This window comes from Molothrus ater, chromosome 2 (assembly GCF_012460135.2).
Source record: "Molothrus ater isolate BHLD 08-10-18 breed brown headed cowbird chromosome 2, BPBGC_Mater_1.1, whole genome shotgun sequence".
In the NCBI taxonomy this organism is placed as follows: domain Eukaryota; kingdom Metazoa; phylum Chordata; class Aves; order Passeriformes; family Icteridae; genus Molothrus; species Molothrus ater.
Window position 1 is genome coordinate 91,374,466 of NC_050479.2, and position 20,201 is coordinate 91,394,666.

Genomic DNA, 20,201 nt, shown 5'->3' on the forward strand with positions numbered 1-20,201 from the left:
TATAAAAAGAATTATATTATCCACTCCTTCTTTCATACAGATTCAAGCCTCAAGATTAAATTACTTTCCTGTCTCACTTTGAGAGCTGGGTACGGGACCCGTGAGACAAAAGTGTCAATCCAGTCTTTTAACTGGAAGATTTTGCTGTAACCAGTTAACCTTGTATTTGTCAATCTGCCATGTACTTCTTTTCCTTGACATCTTGTCCCTAATGCAGGGAGTAAAAAACCCATCCAGTTTTATGGTGAAAGTATCATCTGGGAGAAGAGAGCAGCAATAGGTTTAGGACTCCTTTCTGGTTCTGTGTGTCCTGAAGGCAGAGCTAGGCACAAGCAGTAGGCAGGTCATAGGAGATGTCTGTTTTGCTGGGGAGGGTGAGGCCCCAGGGCAGACATGACATTGTCCTGCTGTGGGAAGAGCACAGAGAGGTCAGGCTGGGCATTGGCAGGTGCAGGTTCCTATCCTAACACAGAAGCAAGCAAAGTGCTGGACTCTGAACTGCTTTTCAAAGGATAGGGAACGGGGTGCTATGCTCTGGCTGGGATGAACTGGCAGGAAGGATGTGCATGGACTTGTGTCATTCACCTTTCCCTTGAACTGAGCAGCACCACTGCTGCTCTGAGTGTTCCCAGCGTAGTGACAAGCACAGTTGTGAGCCTGTGCAACTCTACAGATTTCTATCTGTACCAAAGCCAAGTCCAGTGCTTCCAGGAGTGCAGATTAGCACCTCTTTCAGGTAATGTCCCTTGCTGTCCCATTCATAAGGGATAAAAACACATCCATCCCAACTCTGGAGTGCAAAACATGCTAGTAAGGAATAGTCCTTATACTCAAGGGAGTACCTGGTATTTATATAGGATTGCCTTTTTTCTTCCCCTGTCTGAGACTACTGGAGATAGATAGATAGATAGATAGATAGATAGATAGATAGATAGATAGATAGATAGATAGATAGATAGACAGACAGACAGACAGATAGATAGATAGATAGATAGATAGATAGATAGATAGATAGATAGATAGTAGAACTTCAGCCTCCTTACTGTCCATCAAAACAGAATTTGAACCTACTTTGAAGTATCTACTAGCTTGTGTCAGCCTTGAGCCAGCATTTCAGAAACAATGTGGATGGACAGTTGAATGTCTCAGTATAAACCCAGCTGTTTTGTCCTGCCTGCAAGAACTTTGGATCTGAAAAACTCCTGTCAAGAATGTTGCATTATGGAGAAGACAATTATCTCTCTCTCAGGATGAGAAGGACTTGGCTGCTTTTACTCTGGGAGAGGTAACTATGGCTGAAGGTATATACTCTACCATGTCTGACCTAGAAAATGCCAAAATGGTTGTCTATAGCCTTAGAGCTTTATAAACCTTGCTGTATAAGACACAGAAATATATTATTGGTCTTCTGTTGTCTCATCCTGAAAAATGTTTGCCTGTCATGTTTTAGATGGGGGCCCATTGTTGACAGGGGAAGATGGAGAGGGCAAACAAGGACAAAAGAATAAATTCTAGTTAGTACAAACTCTTGCCATGGTTTGTGACTTAAGTATCTTCAAGGTGATGTGAGTTGCAGCCCTATTCCTTCCATGGCACAACACTTTTATCCTGGGGAAAGAATTTTGAAAAACTCCCAGACAACTACCTTTGTAGCTTTTCTCTTTCACAAGTACAAAATGAGTTACATGGGGACACAGAGGTGATGCAAAAGACCTCTTTAAGTGTTTCCCTAAACAGGAGGAAAAATGCAAAACAAACCACAGGCTGCATCCATAGGCTCAGTGCATCCCTGTATGACATTCCTGAGGCTTACCTGCTATTGAGAGGCAGTGGTGCTACACAGAACTTGCCAACAATGAATGGCTCATCCTTGCTCCAAAAATGATTCCTGGGGATATACTTGAGGGTCACAGTGTTTATCTGGCAGAGGGGAACTCGGTGGGCCAGCAGCCGTTTGCCTGTCTCCTGGTCCTTGGGTCTGCAAGGCAGGATGAGAGATATGAGGGATGTGTTCAGCCAGCCTGCAGATACAGTCCACGTGCACATCCATGGAAACACTGGAGGAATCTGCAGTGTTGTTGTGAAGCCCTCACATAACAAAATGGAGTGAGAAGACTCGTCTGTCAAAATAAGGCATTGCATGAGCGTTTTACAGGCTGTCTCTCCATGTTTTATCTCTGTATTCAGGAATATTGCTGTATAAATAGCTTTCCTTCCATCACCAACTCTTCTTACTGTTGCATATTGATTGAAACACTGCTCAGCTTGCCACAGAGAGGTAAGTAGCAGATAAGTCAACATCTATGGAATGGTGAATGGCATGGATAGGGATCAGTGGGGATCAGTACACAAACTGGGGTCCTCAAAGAAAGCTAAGAGGTGTCAGGCTCAATAAGAATGCCCACTGGACAGAGTACCACTCCTTTCCAGCTGTTATAATCCTTGCTTTGGGATGTTGTGAATGCCAGGAAGTTCATATGGCTGTACAAGTCAAGGGAGGGAGACTGGACAGGTTTGTGGAATACAAAAGCTAGTAAGGATAATGATCTCATCTTTGGCTCTGAAAGTCCCTGAGATGTAACTAGACACAGGGAAACTCTTTGGGGAAGTATCGCTACATGCTTGCAAAGAGATATTTTTTATACTCTTCTGTAGCTACTTGCTTTTGGTCATGTTGAAGGTGGGATGCTTGGATAGAGGGACCTTTGTCCATCCCTATGCTCTTACCCAGGCAATGTGAACTGAGAAATGACAGAGGTTTGTTAATGAGCCAATGACCAGAGCCCAGTGAGTTGTGTGCCACAGATCTGTGCTGCCCAGGTATCTAAGTCCCTTCTATGGAGTCCATCCAGGGGGCCTTGCACTTGATCTATTTGGCACCTCCTAGAGCATGGAGATCATTGATTTCCTTGTCCTCATGAAGATGTGTACAGCTGGCTTGGCACAGTCCCAGAACCACCTGGGTGACTGTCTGATCAGAAACATGATGGCAGGGAAAGGGGAGAGGTGACAAAAGGGTCAGGAAGAGCCTACAATTCTGCTAACAAAGGTAACTCTCAGGCATGGGCTGACAGCTGCACTCACAGCAGCCAACCCACAGCAGCACACCCAGTCCCTCCCTTAGACTGCAGCAGTAGTTGCTGGGTTCTGTGTGTCTGTGTCTGGCTTGAAGCTGCTAAAAATAAGAAACATGGCAAAATTGTGGTTATAAAAGTGAATAATGGATAGAAAATGGGGGCCATCTCTCTATGGCATGTTGTCCATGGACAGAGGAATGCAGTACAGTTAACCATGTTGGAAGAGCCACTCCTGGGACTGACACTTGGTCCAATCCTGCACAACGTTTGGATGGATTTATGAGACTTGGCTGGCTTCAGAGGTATGTTTTCTTGGATATGGGGGATGATGTCATGTGATGTGTAAGCACACAGCAGTGGAGCTGGGATGTGTCCTGTGTAACAAACTCCTCACTCATCAGGCCCATCCATGTCAGCTACTGAAGCTTGGGGACATGTCTCTTGGGCCATTCTGAGTAACATGTGGGGAGAAGTAAGATTGGAATGGATATTTAGGAGAGGAGATGAGAAGGGCAGTTTGAGGCAAGACACAACCATTTGAGTCCTTTAGCTGAACACTCCCAAGTAAGTCCCTCTGCACTTCTGGGAAACTGCAGCATGATATACATGACAGATCATCTGAGATAAGTCACTGATCGATCAGTGTCTCAACTGTGATGTGAGGATCTATGTTTAGATGCCCATTTGATACTCTGAGCCTGACTGCACTGGAAGGCTGAGCTTTGCCTACAGCAGGGAAATTTGCCCTTTGCTACTAGTGGTAAATAAAATGGGTATCTTCAATTTTATACTCTCAAATCTGTAGGTTTATAGCTGTAAGCAAATTTTTCAGTTTAGCCTTGTGCTTCTAAGAAAGGCATTTAAGAGAAACACAGCTGCTGCTCCCCCCCGCAGGGCATCTCTGGCTCGGTTACCCTGCTCTAACTCCACTGTCTCATTAAACCGGAGGGTACAGCAAAGCCTCGGGATTGCCTGCCTGGCTCACTTCCTTTCCCTCCAGCGCTCACATGCCTCCTGCTGGACTCCCACCAAACCTAGTGTCCGACAGCTGCCAGTGGGAGCGCCGCACGGGTCCTGCTCTGACCTGGGCACTACTATTTCTTCCCTCTTGCGTCTGTGGAAAAGGCAGATTTGGCTTTTCCAGGAGGAGTTGAACAGACTGAGCTCCACCAGGCTGGAGTACAAACCCAAATTCTAGTGCCTGGCTGGGAATCTGTGACCAAGCATCTGCGTCACTCCGGAAAGTACCCTGGAGTGTGGCTTCCCCTTCCCCATTTCTCCCCCTGCTTCCTGGTGCCCACGACTGAATCAGCAACACAGTTAGCTCCAGGTCACAATATTTTGGCTTAGCAGTAAAGACTGTGTGGGAGCCAGCACTGGAACCCCTGTGATGCCAGGAGAGCTGTCTGGGACTCTTTATCAGGCTGCTGTCCTGCTTCCTGAGGCAGCCAGCAGCATGTCCTAGCTGCATTGTGGTTCCCAGTCCAGAGCAATGGGCAAGGAGTAGGAAGAAGTGAGGAAGACTCTGGGGAACTTGTTGTGGTGGGGAGATCCCCTGGTGGCAAGAGCTGTGGAAGCTGTGGAGTCTGATCTTTTAATTCAGACACAATCTGGTGGAGGGTGGTGTTTTCAAGAGGCATCTTTCTGTCTACACAGTGGATCTTGGTCCTCTGCCCCTTGCTTTTGCCTGCAATGGGAGTGAGAGCATTCCTCCCTTACTGCAGAGGCAACAAGTCCTGACACATTTCTGACTATGCTGAGGTGCACTTGTCTCCTCTTTGCAACTGCTACCCTCTTGGGCATCAAGAGAAATGTCTAAGCCACCCAGTCCTTCCCTCTGGAGCCTCTGGTGGATTTGGGTTCTGCTGTAAGCCACCCCTGTCTGCCAGAGCAGGGCTAGTAACTATCTGACAGTGATTCAGTTTGAAGTGGAGCCAGGTCAGGGTATGGTGTGGAAAAGGAACCAGCGTAGCCACACAAAAGGATGCAAATCTGGGGCTCCCAGGCTGTTCCTACTGCTTTGTGCACTTGGGAAAGACATGGACCCAGTCAGAGTTACTGAGTAATGGTAGCACATGCCTGATTCTTCAAGGCATTTAAGGAAAATGGGGTGGGACTCAAGAAACAAGGTTGTGGTTCATCACTTAGGGAAATACACTGTTGTTGTGCTTTTCCTGGACTAGGATAAAACATCCTTACTCATGGAGCTGGGGAAAAACAGGCCAGAAGGAAGCACTGTCACTCACATGATGATCTTTGCTGTGTCCTTGGTGCTGTTGCTGCTGAAACTGATCTCAATGATGGTGATTCTGTTTCTTTTCTTCTGCAGCTGGAACTCAACCAGGCTGTGGTGGACTGAGCAAGAAGAAAAGAATGTGGGTGTGAGGACATGTACTATCTGTAGGACCTGCCCATGACAGAAGAGGGGCTCTAGCACTCATTCCCTGCCCCACCAGCAGAAAAGATTGAACAGACATAAGAAAGAATCAAGTCTCTGTGCTGTGTGAGGCACAGGGGACATGTCTGTGTAGGCCAGTGTGAACAGACAAGCATTTTCAATGCCTTGTACTTCAGCCCTGAAACACACATGGCTGTGTTAGCTCAGGGCTGTGCCCACACTGACAAATCTGTTGGAAAGGGCTTTATGGAGGAGATGTGCAGGGTTATTGCTCTTCAGTGGTGTGTCTCAGACCCCATGGCCCACAGCAGCTGACTCTGATGGGGCAGTGTGCTGTAACTACCTGGGCTCCTCAGAGGATCTGCCTCATTGGCCAAAACCCTCTGGCTCCTTTTTCTCTCATAATACTTACCACAGAATGGGGCTGAAGGACTGGTCATTAAAAAAACTTTCACTTCCTGGGGCAGCCTGCTCATGTTGACACCTGCCTGCTTCAGCAGGCCTGCAGGGGGAAATAAAGTCAGTGCAGGGAAAACCATGAATGACAGAACAGAAATATAAGTAAGAAATATAACAGAAATATAATATATATCAGTCACCTCCTTTTCACCCTGCCTGACTCCCCTGTCTTGGAGAACAGGTCCCTTTCTTAGACCAGTGCAAATCAGAGCAAGTACAAGTTTGTGATGTCTGACAGGTTAACATTCCCTCAGAAAACCTCCTCTGGCTACCCCAGGTAATCATCCCCAGAGAACCTCTTGGTGGCTTTCTTTTCATTCCTCTGCCAACAAACTGTGCAGTCAGCTGCATCTGTGCAAAATGAGCAAGCCTAAGGACTACCAAGTCAGGAAACTTGGTACAGATGTAAATGACAGTGCAAACACAAGGGAAATTGAATTCCTTGGTCAAATGAGGAAACCACCATAACTTGTGGCTTGCATCATTGAATAGCTGGCAAAATGGTTTGGTGAGAGAATCATTTTGGTGATCTGAGGGAACTTAAACCAAAAAAGGCCTCTCTTTATGTTCCTCTGGTACCATACTGCAAATAGCAGCAGAGGATACTTTCATGCCACAGCCCAGTTTCAGAAGCGTAAAAGAGGCACCTACTACCTTCTACCAGTCCAAAGAGTTCATCTTTGGGGTGACCATGGCAGAAATTTATGAAAAGGAGGTGACTCAGCAACACTGAGTGGTGTAGAAGGCTGGGACTTCAGGCTTGAACTAAAATTTCCAGCTGCTTCACTAAACAAGACATTTTTTTTGAGCTGATTGCCTACTGATTCTGGATGACAATTCTGTAAACTCTCTTTCAACACATATCTAGGAAATGTTTAAAGATCAGAAATGTTCAAGATTTTGCTGTTCTACCCTGGTTAATATAAGAGTTTTCATATTGTATCTACAGAAGCCTGAAAACAAAACAGCTTGTCACTCTTCCCAAACAGATCCAAAGCAAATCCTGCTCAGAGAAATCTGGACTACATCCTGTGCTCTGCACTGACACCATCAGGAAAGTATTGCCATCTGCTCTGGGCAGGTCTCATGCTGATACTGTACCTATTCTGGGACAGGAGGACAGGAAGGGTTTTGCACAGTCCAGGCAATGACCATTTAGAAAATCTTGATGACTTGCACAGGGGAAGCCCATGATAGGACAGGGGTGGCTCAGGGCACTGATGTAGAGATGCACGGCCCGCATGTGATCACAGATCAGGAAGTTATAGCCTGCAAAGAAAACACCAACCAGAGAAAAGCAGCCATGAGTCTTCCTGTCAGCTTCAGGCTTTTTGCTCATTCCCAAGGAGCTGGGAGTGAAGGAACACTGTTACTGCAGTGATGACCTTCCCATTAATAACATTTTGCAAGGCATTTCTGTGGCTACAAGCCCAGATCCCACTGCAAGAAAAGTTCTGCAGGAAGTTAGAAGTGTTTTCGTCTCTCAGACTGAGTCCCTTGAAGAGGGGGACCACAGGGCTGTCATGTTTCTGTCAGGGTCCATCAATCAGGCCATCAATCAAGCTCTCTGCAAGGGGGTGCAGCAGCTTTGACTCCCACCTGCGTGGAAACCCCAGCTATGGGAAATGAGGTAACAGAGGTGTCTCAGGAAAGCTGACTCTCAATGCAGCTGACTCATACAGAAAATATTTGAATGTTAATGAGTTCACACTGTTTACTGTGGAGAGTCCTCTTCTCTAGAAGAAAAGGACAGTAATTGTACAAACTGTCTCTCTAAGTAGACACAACTTCCAGCATGAAAACAAAAAGCAGCTTTTGTTAGTGCTACCTAAGAGCCTTTCTAGCAAAGTGTCATCTCTACTGAAGCTAGAGTTTTGTGTCACAGAGAAGCATCACCAAAATCACATCTCCTGACAGTGGTGCTGCCAAGACACTTGATCTGTATGTGATTTTAATGTCACCTGCTTCTTGTACTGCTGAGAAGAGGTGTGGGCTGTGAATATGTTTGTCTCGCATTGCTGACTGCCCTGGCTGTAGCAAGAGCTGCTTGCCAAGCAGCATTTTCAGAGTCTGCTAAATGGCCATGAAAGCTCTCTGCTTGGCCAGAGGGTGCTCTTACCTGCAGAGATGAATCGGGGGCATCCTGGCTGATCTTTGCCTCCATTGACAAAGTAATCGATGTGGCCTACAGGAATCCGGATCCCAAAATCTGAAAGGAGGTGAAATGCCACTTCATTCTCAGCCTTGACCCTTCTGTAGGCTTTACCATACATGTTGATGGCAGGTCCCAATAACTGCTTGAGCATTAGTAGTACTGGAGCCAGCCCTAATGCTGGAGACATCAAGGCCAGATTTCCTGCTTCTACATGTGCAGGTTTGATGCATGGGCCAGAAAATGCTCTGGGCCCTGCCATCAAAATGACTGGAAACTGTGTCTTAACGACCAGCTCAGCAACTCTAGTTCTTGATTCTATGTAAAGGAGAATTAACTGACCCCAGCCTTAATGTGTCATTGTGAAGGATAATTGAGAGTTGTGTTGGTAGAGGTTTTCATGGTCTTCAGGCAAAAGGTGTGACTCAAAGGCACCACAATATTCTTTAGCACATGTTCTGCCTATGCAGATCCTCAGTGCTTTAGAGAAGTTACTCTGTTGTTGCACCAGCTTTTGGTTTGACTCTGTTACTTTCCAACAGCACCCTGGTTGGCACCTTTCTTACATCAGGCAGGAAAAAAAAAGGGAGGCTAGACCTATAAATTCTCTTCAGGCAGTAAAAATCATGCTGAGGTGGTTCTGCATAAACTCACTTTGCTGTAGCAAACTCTGCCTGTCTGTTGTTTGAAGTGCTCTGGGGTACAAATTCATCATCAAATCTTTCTTAACAAGAATTTCCCTCAAGAGTGAACTTGAACTCATAGTAGTTTGGCAAAAAGAGGGACAATGGCCTACAGACTCCTTAGCAACAATGATGTCAGGAGGAACAGGAGGCCAGGCTGAGGAAGAGGGAAGCCAGCTTACTGTCAGCATCAGTGTGAATGGCTTCCACGAAGAGGGCATCCCCAGGATCCAGGCGTTCCTCGGGGCTGGCTCTGGTGTACTTAGGGCCTGCAGGATCCAGGGCTGTAACAAAATCAAACACCTCAACAAGTACTCTTCAGCCCCTCTCTTTCTTATTTCTGGACCAGTTATTTTATCTAAAACTCTAAAAATAGTGCTAGGCAGATATAATAAATTATTCCCAGGTCCCAGTGATTAAGCTCCAGAATAGTTTCTGCTAGAAGCAATTTGCACTACAGCTTCCTTGCATTGTTCCCACTGTTCCACACCCTTTGGCAGTGTTTTAACTAAAGGTTTTATGCTGTAAAGCCATGGCTGAGCCTTAAATAGCTCTAACAGAGTGGGTGCATAGTATCTCTTGGAGTTTTGGTGAAACTTTTTAATGCCTTCCCAAATTGTGCTGTCATGTGTATTAGCACTACAGTCTGAGAAATGTCACTGCAGATCAGCAGTAAATTCAGCACCCCAGGCATTAACCAACTCAGGAATTACAGAAGTTTCATACTACCTAAGAATTTTAAACCAAAGAGGTTTCTGAGCCCTTTCCCCACAAATAAAACTGAGTCTTTAGCAATCATCTACATTTTTGCCTAAAACTTGCTCCTAGAGCAATTTCTGTGGACTCAAAGGAAAACAGAAAAGTATCCTTGGCAATACCAAGAAGCAGATTTTGTTGGTTTTTTTTTTGCTTTTTTTCCTGAGGTTTATCCTGTTCTCATTTTATAGAAAGTAACCTCAGAAGACTTTTTGTCACTCCCCAGGCAACAGTAGTTTAGGAAGCAGGTCTACTCCTTGTGCCATTAACCTTGGAGCTGGCTGGTTTCACAACTCTGGACTCAGTCTCATTAATTCTCCATGGAGAAGGCAGTATCAACAATATACAAATGGGCGTGTCTGCATTTGTGAGGAGAGAGGGAAGGAGAAAAAGAAGGAAAAAGCCTTCTTTTCTGTTCCTTCTGTAAATAAAAGCTAAAAATAAGACTTTAATGCTCTTTAATCTTGATATGCACAAAAAGCTGAGAGGTTCCCCACCCACTTCTACAGACCAAGTTGTAATTAAAAGCTTTAAAAGGTACTGAAAATCGTTATTTAGTGTGGCATAAAATTCTTAGTGAGGAGGCAGAAACCTAATATGAACATACACTCCAGCAAATTGTGGCTCTGGGGTCAAATTCCTTTGTGAGGAATTTGTGAGGAGGCAGGAGATGAGATCAGGCATATCTTGGGTCTAAGCCAACCTGTCTTCAGGATCCTAAATCTGAACTGGAATCTGCAATGCCCAGTGTGCCTATAAAATCACAGGATAAACAGGAATGTGGAAAAGGGGTTGTATATGAGCAGAGTTAAAAATGGAATAAATAAATCTACAGAGCTTGTATTACATGTGGACAACATATAGGGGAAGAGTGCTTAAATATGAAGTTTATTACTACGGTTTCATGGAAATGTGTCTGCTTCTGCTCATCTGAAGATCATAAAATTCTACTGCAGGACAGAGACTACTCTAAATTTCTCCTAATGTAAACTTTGATTCACAGCTTTAACAAGGGCTCAACATCAAATTCACTTCCTGTTAAGAAATGCCTGTATTTCATGCAGCATGGGTGGCTGTGAAAACTGAACCAACATTTCTCTGGACTGCCCAGCCAAGAGTGGAGTGAGAACCTTCCTGAGGATACCTCTGTGAGACAGACCAGCATGGGCTGAGGCAGCAGGAGTTTAGGCCACACTGCTGGAGACTTTGTTCCTTCGTAGTGGCATTCCCCTCCTATCAAAATGAATCTCTGTTGGGGATTCCCTGAATTTAGTAAAACCCTTGACAATCTGATATGACATACAATGCAGCCCCACTTTGAGAAGGGGTGATGGTGGTGGTGGTAGTGTGTGGACTAGAGAGACCTTCCAAAGTTTCTTCTTACCTAAATGATTCTGTGACTGTATTCATGATTCACTCCTGAAGGCTGAACAGGTCCTGAGTGCACCAAAACCTCTAAGTGACAGGATCAGTCTATAACCATTTTGCTCTGCAATTCCCCCAGTGGAGTCTCTTCCTCACACCTCTGGCTGTGTTTAAGGTCAGCTCTGTTTGGTACACACTCTGTTTGGGTGGCATTAGCCCAGCCTACTGTGGAAACAGCCAGCTCGTGGGGGAGAACAGCAAGGAGCCTCATCTGGGTCCTCCCAATGCTGGCTCAGGCTCTTCTTGCATTAGTTACTTGCCTGAGCTGTGTGGTTGGGATGCCATGCCTTGGCCTTTTCCTTGTTGGTCAGCCTTGGTCCTGACTTGACTTCCCAGCTTGGCCTTGGGCTTGCCTTATCACTACAAACTAGACTGTGCATGACCCTGGTTCCTGTCTCCGGACCTGCTCTGCTCTCCTGCCCAGACACAGTAGGGCTCATCCCTTGCCTGAGGCCACTGCCCATCTTACTGTCCCCTTGGCTCTCAGCTCATGTTTTCTTGCAGAGCAGCTCACTCCTGCTGCTCCCCCCACAACTGAATTGTGGGCTTTGATTTTAAGAACCACATGTGCATGCTATAATTTGGAAGCAAAGCTTCTGGGTGTTGTGGGCTTTCACTAGTAATGAGGGCTCGTACCCTCATTACAAGTGAAAGCTAGCACCAATTTTTAGCTAAGCTGGCACCAATTTGAAGAGTGTAGCAGAGGTGGAAGCACCTTTTTGCAAATACTTGTGTTCTTTTGGCAGCATGGAGGGGACTGATGTTGGAAAGGCACTGTCAGAACCTAGGGAGAAGCCCATAAGCCTTATGAAATTAAAAGACCACTCTGAATGACTCCCCTTTCTTGCTCTTTCATTCTCCTGAAGGACAGGGGAAGCTCCCAGACTCAGAATGGATACCTGTTATCCGTCCCAGGCGGCCGCCGTGGAAGTGCCCCACCAGGCCCCCAACATGTGCTCCCAGGCTCACCCCAATGATGTGGATAGATGTCCCTGAGACTCCCAGGGCCTGCAGGGTGACAATAATACAAATTACTCTTTCTGTAGCAGAAAGGTGAAATAATACCCTGTCCCAGCCCACACAGCAGCTCTAATGTAGGATTTCTTTTGATGTGTACAGTGGGAAACCAAATACTCAGGGAAATGATGGGTTGCACTTTCTGTTTTTCAGGGCCTTTCTTTGGTTCCAGGATGCAAACCCAGCCCTAAACAGGTTGGTCAGAACTGCAAACATTTCATGGAGTTTACATGTAGCTGGTTAACACAAGGATTCATCACCCTGATTGCAGAAGTCTTGTTCAGCTGTGCTGGCACGAACAGTATGGGACACATCTGGGTATTCCACATACTGGGAAGTCTATCTGAAGCCCAGAGCAAATATATTATAGCCTCAAATCTCACTCCCTCTAGCTTCCTGGACAAAATTTCTCAGCAGAAGAAGACTGTCCAGTGAATATGGATCTGAGAAGACCCAAGGCAGACTATAGGTTTGTTCTGAACTGGAGAGGCAGCTGACAACTGGGATTTTTTTCCAGAAAATGTCAAAACTCCAAAGGAAGAAGAAAAATGGTGGCATGGTCAAGCCTGGATTGAAAGAGGGTAAAAGGAAAAATCTGGAATAAAAAAGTCCACTTGTCCAGCTCCTGGATAGAGCAGGTTGGGAGCAGGTCCCTGGCCATTCTCCCTGCACTGGAAATGCACAGTGGCTTACCAGGAGCTTGCTGATGAACTGCGAGATGGTGAGGGCCAGCTGTGTGACATTCTCCACTGCAGAGGGATAGGCTCCTGTAGACCCATAAACCCAGTCCACTGCGATCACATTCACTTGGCTGGTCTGCAGTATGGCTTGGACAAGCCCTTCAATCCAGGAAGGTTTGGTACCCAAAGCCCTGAGGAGTCACCAGAAACAAGGATATTAGCTGTTCCCCAAGCAGGGCCTGTGCCCCTGTGTTGTTCTCTGTGCTGGAGCTTCACATGTCTCAGAGGAGGCTGCCAGACAGTGGCTGGAAGTTTTTTTTTGTGTCAGACACCCACACCTGGAAATATTATTTTTTTTTTGCGGTGGTGTAATAACACTTCCCAGAATGCTCTGATCTGGGAGGGAACCAGATGTTTTAATGAATGAGATAACTTTTGCAGGGCACAGGCTGAGATCTCACTGTCTCTGTGGTGATTAATTTAGCCACCAGAGAGCCCACCCGGAGTAAGTGAGGTGACTGGGAACACCTGGATCCTTCTCTGCTGCCACTGGCAGGAAGTCCTTGCCCAGATCACCTGGTTTTCATTGCTACATTTTCTCATCTCTAGACAATCAAAAATAAGAATCTATACCAAAGAATTCCAGGAAAAGCAAGGAGGCTCTGTTCTGCCCAGTTCCCCTAATGTTGTCTGGTGAAGAATGTGCTGTCTCTCTTGAAGGCAACAGCTGCTTTTCTGAGAAGACCCTGCAGTATCTGCTGTGGTTTCATCCTGGTTTTCTATGCACTTTCTATTCAGGCTTCTGCACTTCAAAACAAATAATATTATATGGTCACACCTGACTGAAAAATGGCACAGAAGCTTGCAGAATGATGGCAGTTAAAAAGAAAAACCCAGCTCCAATCCCAACACTTTCAAGAACAGAAGGATAATCCGTCTGCTTGGGGTTCTAAATGGCTCACTAATCCAGGCTACTGGGCATGAAATCCAAGAAGACAATTTAAAGAGACAAGAATCTTAAAGAAAAGACCTCTTAACTAAAAATGTTGAAAAGAGGAAAGAAAGAGAAAGATGTGGGAAGAGAGAGAAAGAAACAGAGAGACAGAAGAAAGGAAAGGAAAGGAAAGGAAAGGAAAGGAAAGGAAAGGAAAGGAAAGGAAAGGAAAGGAAAGGAAAGGAAAGGAAAGGAAAGGAAAGGAAAGGAAAGGAAAGGAAAGGAAAGGAAAGGAAAGGAAAGGAAAGGAAAGGAAAGGAAAGGAAAGGAAAGGAAAGGAAAGAAGGAAGGGAAAGAAAAAGAAAGAAAGAAAGAAAGAAAGAAAGAAAGAAAGAAAGAAAGAAAGAAAGAAAGAAAGAAAGAAAGAAAGAAAGAAAGAAAGAAAGAAAGAAAGAAAGAAAGAAAGAAAGAAAGAAAGAAAGAAAGAAAGAAAGAAGAAATTTATACCAATTTCTAACTTTTTTTAGGCTCCAAAGGGTGTGAGGCACACACAAGAAAAGGCAACTAGTCACAAACTAAAGGACTTCAAGTTGTGCTGTAATGTGGGGTGTCAGCAGCATTTTCCACCAACAGCCTCCTATAAAATTCCTGGGTCCAGTTTGGGGGCGAGAATCCCAGTCTCTGCTCTTAGGACTTGTTTTTCATTCAGCCACTCTGCTGGGAAGACAAGGAGGTCACACAAGCAGGACAGTTGCATGCCAGCCCACCCAGTGTTTGGGAATGCTCGGGCAGTGTTTAATTCACCAGTGAAAACCTAGTCACAGTGCTCTTCTTTCTCTCACCTGAAGCCATGGATAATAATTTTGGTGTCCAGGCTGCTGTTGAAGCTGCAGTTCTTGATGCCATCATCAGCTGAAATCAGCTCTCCACAGCTGGGGCTCGAGGAAGTGAACAGGAGAAACTGGACCTTGAGTTTGCTGCCCCGTAGGAGGTTGGCTCTCTGGAAGTCCACACAGTGATGCTCTGAGAGCCTGTCTGTATTCCCTGCACAGGAGGGAGGGAGTGGCACATTTAGTCTGGGTCTGTGCAATGGGAAAAAAACACCCCTCATTCTAATTCATCAGCAAAATGAAGGAAGCAGTTTCACTTCTATTGATAAAGATTAAAAGTATCTAGCATAAATTAAAATGAGACAAACTGGAAACTTTACCCAACTGATAAAGTTGTTTCTGTCCTTTGATGGAATTCCAGCTCTGTCTGGGAAAATAACCATGGATGTCATATCAGCTTTGACTTCTGAGAATTGTTTTACCATGAGGTGAATGATATTTTGCTGGTTTTTAAAGCAAATTGGCCACCTACACCAGCTACTAAGTACATTTATGAGGTAGCTTTTTAAAAAAATGGTTGCTGACAGGTAATCACCGCTGAATGGGGATATTTCTATTCAGATTCTGGTAGGCTTAGTAGAAGGTACAAGTCTAACTGACAATTGCATCGAAAATCCAGAAATAAATATGAGAATGCTGATGATAAAGCATGAGAATGCTGATGAAAAAATATGTCACTGATAATTTCACAATTGATTCATTTACTTGATGAAAATGCTTTATGAGAAGGAAAAGGCAGGAAGGCACTTTGACCTAGGCAGAAAAAAAAAAATATCTGATCTGCAGCTATGAGCTACACCTGAGCAAATTTAGGCTAGAAAGCAAGCACAAAAGTTCAGCAGTGTGTGTCACTAGCAGTGCTACTTTAGGAGCTGGTGTAGTGGTATCCTGCTGCAATGACAATACATGCATCTTCCCTTTCTGGACTGGAGGAGGTGAAGCAGCCTTGAATCTGACATATGATAAAATAATGATTCATTTATGTATTTTTAAATCAAACAACCAGCCTCCCAATTTCCCTCAGAAGATACTTTACACCAGTTAGACAAAACACAGCCTACGGGTCAGCACAAAGGGGCGAGATTCAATATTCAGATTCCCCTAGAAGGATGTGACTATCCCTCACTGTTTTTTATTTCCGTCTTCCTGAGCACTGACAAGGAAGAAAGAGATATTTTTAGAGATAAGCTTGGAAAAAATGTAGGTCATGAGCCAGTCTAAGTAGCAAAAGTGGGCCCAATGCCCGCACGGTGAGTGTCAGAAATGGCATAAGACGAGGGGGATCATCAGTAAAGGTAAGGCAGGAGGTGCACTGCAGTGAAACTGCAGGTGATGTGGCACTGTAGATGTGATCACTAAGGCAGTCTCATTGACAGTACAATTAAAGAAAGAAATGGAATTGTGGCATTTGTTTATTTTTCTCTCAGCTAATGCAGATCACACTTTTGAAGCAATGTGGCAAAGATGCCATTGCCAGAGGCCAAATGGTCCCTTTTCCTCACACTTCAGGACAAACCTGGATCATTCTTGTAAATCAGGTTAATGGAATTAAATCACTGAGAGTAATTGAATCAAAGCATAAGAGAAGAAAGGACCATTCTTGCACTACTTTTTGTCCCCGGCACCTAACAAGGTTATTGCCAGGACCTCTTGACATACAGCTTGTTTAGGGAGAATTAAATTCAGATCCTTCTCTGTAAAACCTTCAATCCCTTGCCAGGCACTCATGTTTTTCTTACCTGTTTGTGCTGAGCTGGGCAGCAAGAGGAGAGCAAGAACCATGAGCAGTTTTCTCTTCGGATCTTCAACCATCTTCCTGTTCATCCAATACAAGTATAAGGATTGTACAGGGAAAAAACAGCTGTGGTTAATGATCAGCTTGACTCTGTAATGATCAATCAGCCTGTGCACTTTTGGGAAAATGACCAAATTTGGATTTTGAGAAATTACCTCTGCTCTTACTTAACCATTAGTCAAAATTTGAAGCAGAGGCTTCACTGACTTTTTGGTTAAAGGAGATGTTGACCTTCCTTTCCTCCCTAACTCCCTTTCCTCAAGGGAAATTCTCACTTCAGAAATCAGCCAGTGAAACCAGTCCCAGCAAGCGATAGAGTTACAGTGCTTTATCCTTGCTACCGCGACCTTTCTGCCAAATTCTGACTAGGGATGCTGGTTTATCACAAGGCTTCACAGTGAGTCCATGCCAGGACTTCATATCAGCCTTGCATCATATTTTCCTACTGCATTGCTGTCTTTCCTGTATTTCTGCTTTTGGTCAGATACCTGTAACAGTCTAAATAAGGCAAAACACCTGAAAAGTGAGGGAAAGGCATGCTAAAATGTAACTGCTGGTCATATCACCATAACAAGCCCAGACCACATCTTTTAGGGTGGGGGCACCCTTCAGTAATGCACCAGCATCATAAGCATGCAAATACTTCAAAAAGACCTTTGAATAAAAAACTTTTCCACTTTGATGTATACAGATGGAGGAGCATAAGTGCACACCCAGATGTGTAACATGGCATTGGTGATGTGGAGGTACCATATCCCTGGCTGAGATGGGCTTTCAGGTAAGGACACACCTATATTCTCTGTGTTGGTCTGTCTCTGTGTGGGACAAGGCAGCTTTGCCCCTGGCTGTGCCAAATGGCAGCAATGGTAATGAGCAAAGTAAAGTTCCCTGCCCAGGTACTAATCTACAGTGGCTTAGTTGAACAACATAATTAAGAAATTTCTTCAGTCTCACCAGGAAGATGACCGAAGACATTTCAAAAAGCATCAGACACTACTTTTCTTTAGAGCTACTGGTGATAGCAGTGATTTCCTTACCCAGTTTGTTCCAGCTGAAGGCTTTGGGGCTCTTTTAGGCAGAAGTTCATTGTATTTCCAAATCTTCTGAGATAAATTTCTCCAGTTTTCACTGAAAGTTAGGCAGCCTCAGCTGCCTGGCCTGGAGGGCTATTGAATCCCACCCCAACTGCATCCTCCCAGAGATACATGCAGAGATACCTTCTGACCCTGAAGTACTTGCCTCCAGGATCAAGCTGGCTTCTTATTGTCAAAGAAGCAGGTCCTCAGTGTCTCACAAATATGTGACTGAGTTTGTCAACCCAATCAATTTTCCAAGACTGAAAACTGCAATGCCAATAACCATCTCCTGGCTTCTAGCCCATGCTTCATCTTTCCATTCCCAGCATCAGATTCATCTTATTTTATCTTACAATTCTCAGATTGTAAGATAAAGCCTGTGCACTCCAATGGGCCCATTTCTTCTTTGCCAAGTCCTATGGAAATTTTGAAATTACTTGTAATATAAAGCAGGCATCAGTATGACAGCCTTAGAGTTAAACATAACTTTGGCCAAGATTTGCAGATCTGGTTTTATTTTGTGTATTTGCAGAGCTGTTAAACAACATCCCAGTGCTTAATAATTCTGCAAATGCACAAAACTGGAGTTTTTTAAAAAAGAAATGACTTAATGAAATTGAAAATTCTGTTTCCTGACCAGCATTTTTTTCTGAATTCTCAGATTTAATAATTCCTGGATTTTTTTTTATTATAGCAGCACACCATGGCAATTTCTTATGCAAACAGCAAAAGCCACTCAAGTTACTCTGTGCTTAAAATGCTCTTACTAGTAAAGCTATTTTAGTATAAATGGTTTTCTGTTTATTGCTTGTGAACTTAATTACAGAGTAATTACAGTTATATTAATTCCGAAGGTTAATGCCACTTATTTTGCTTCCCAATGGGAGTGATTATAATGGCAATGGGAGCACTATTGCAAAGACTTTCAAATCACTTTATATTTCTTTTAACAGTCCCTTACAGCACACAGTCATGAAGCAGAGTGTGATTTGCTTGCAAATGTCAGGGATAGTGAAAGCAAACAAACTTGATTTTATGCACAGATTCTTTTAATTAAAAAGCAAATTTTAAAAATGTGCTGTCTGCATATTCAAACTGCTGAAAGTGCCCAGCTCAGCTGAAAGTGTCGAATCCTCACCCACAAAGCAACAGCTGGCAGAGGCATGTAAGCACTGCCAATACCCAATGTTCAAGTGGAAATCTGGTCACAGGAAAATTCACTCAGCCTGGAGAACTAATTTTTGATGCTTGAAACAATGCAGTTGGGGAGCAGCACCAGACCTTGGGGGAAGTCAAATGTGAGCTAAGCAAATGATGACTATTGAAGCCTCTCCCTGTGGCCTTTGCATTTGAAGAAGGGCATGAAATACACCCCGAGCTTAGCTCAGTGTTCATTAAGTTCTGGATCCCCCCTACTGCTGGAATACTTGGTCTTAGAGCTCCTGTATTTTCTGTCATTTGTCTGTGAAGTAGAAACTATGGCCCTGTGTTAAGCATGCAGTCTCCTGTGTATTGTTCCCAGGATTGACAGAGGAACCAGGATTTGTTCTCATCTCAAAGCAAGTTGACCTCCCTGCTTTCAGAAGTGTGTCCCAGCAATGACAGAGCAGGAGGTAAGCATCAAAGATGTTTTGGCAACTGAGGAAGGGAAAACATGGGCAAGTCTGTTTGGGTACTCTGTCAGGAAAGGAGGAAAAACAGCCATCTGAGCCTTTTTTTGAGTACTTTATGGATCTTCCACCTGGTATGCCTGTATAAGTATGCATAAGGGAGAATGCATCCTTACCATGTATCACCAAGTAGAAGAGTCTAGGTGAGGGCACCAGCCTCCAGGTTCAAGTTTTTCTCTCAGTTTCTCTGCCCTGTGAGGCCCTAATCATCTTCTACAATTTGGAGCAGCTCAGTAGGAAGAACACAGGCCTGCCTTAAGTGCATGTGCATGACCTCCTGTGATTCCTTCCACCCTGAAATAACCTGTTTCAAAGTGAAACTGTGTGCTTCAAATTTCTCTCTCCTAACCTCAAAGATTTCATGACCCACAGGAAAGCTGTATCGTGCAAGCATTCTCCCAGCAACAAGGTTCAATCCAAAGCCTCTGACATCTTGGGAGGACATTTCCCCTGACAAGAGGATGAGTCAGCAGCAGAGAACATGTGCTCCTGCCATGTGAGTGCTGCAGGAAGATGGCCATGTTACATTTCTGGCATAAACACTCTGACTTGGAGCCTTTACAGGGTAGGGGGCTCCCTTTGACACTTGTCAGAGATCAAGAACAGAAGGGAAAAGGTAACCAAGGGACAGATGTGACCATGTCACTGAGCAGAAGGAATTTATGGGATGGGCCTGTCTCCATTTGTAAGTGAGCTACACGTCATGGCATTCCAATGCAGCTATGGAGAAAGGATCAGTATTATTAGGTTTTTATAAGAACTGAATGCATTGCTCAGAATGCATTGCTCAGAAGAACTGAGCATTGCTCAGCTCAAGATGCAGTGTCATTCCAGCTCATGCTGCAGCCTTCAGCGGTGAGTCAAAGGAGCTTACAGTAACTCCTAGATGGAGGGGAGAAAAATCCCTCGGAGCTGGGATTACTTCAGTGTTTACTCTGGTAGGACCTCTGCTTAGAGAGATCCATGGCTGCCAATTTATTTTTCTCTTTGTGATGTGTGAAGTGCGAGGCTGAGGTCTCTCAAAGGGGTGGTGAATAGTCCGACACAGCTGCTCGTCAGTGAGTGTGGGGGCCAAGTGTGCTGAGAGAAATCTGAGAGACAAACCTGTGGTGAGAGCCTCCCTCCCAGCGCTGTGCTGTGCGGGTGTTCCCCAGGACTGACAGACACAAGCTGCTGGGAGCTGAGCATG

At 44.7% G+C, this 20,201-nt stretch overlaps 1 protein-coding gene across 1 annotated transcript; it reads right to left on the reverse strand.

Moving 5' to 3' along the window:
• Nucleotides 1–322: 322 nt before the first annotated feature.
• PLA1A (phospholipase A1 member A) lies at nt 323–16,295 on the reverse strand. The gene is made up of 11 exons (XM_036386164.1): nt 16,211–16,295; nt 14,424–14,625; nt 12,661–12,838; nt 11,850–11,958; nt 8,952–9,053; nt 8,054–8,143; nt 7,036–7,203; nt 5,888–5,977; nt 5,324–5,432; nt 1,814–1,978; nt 323–407 (listed from the first exon to the last, which is right to left on the reverse strand). The coding sequence occupies exons 1-11, from the start codon at nt 16,293–16,295 to the stop codon at nt 323–325; spliced, it is 1,383 nt and encodes a 460-aa protein (XP_036242057.1).
• Nucleotides 16,296–20,201: the final 3,906 nt, after the last annotated feature.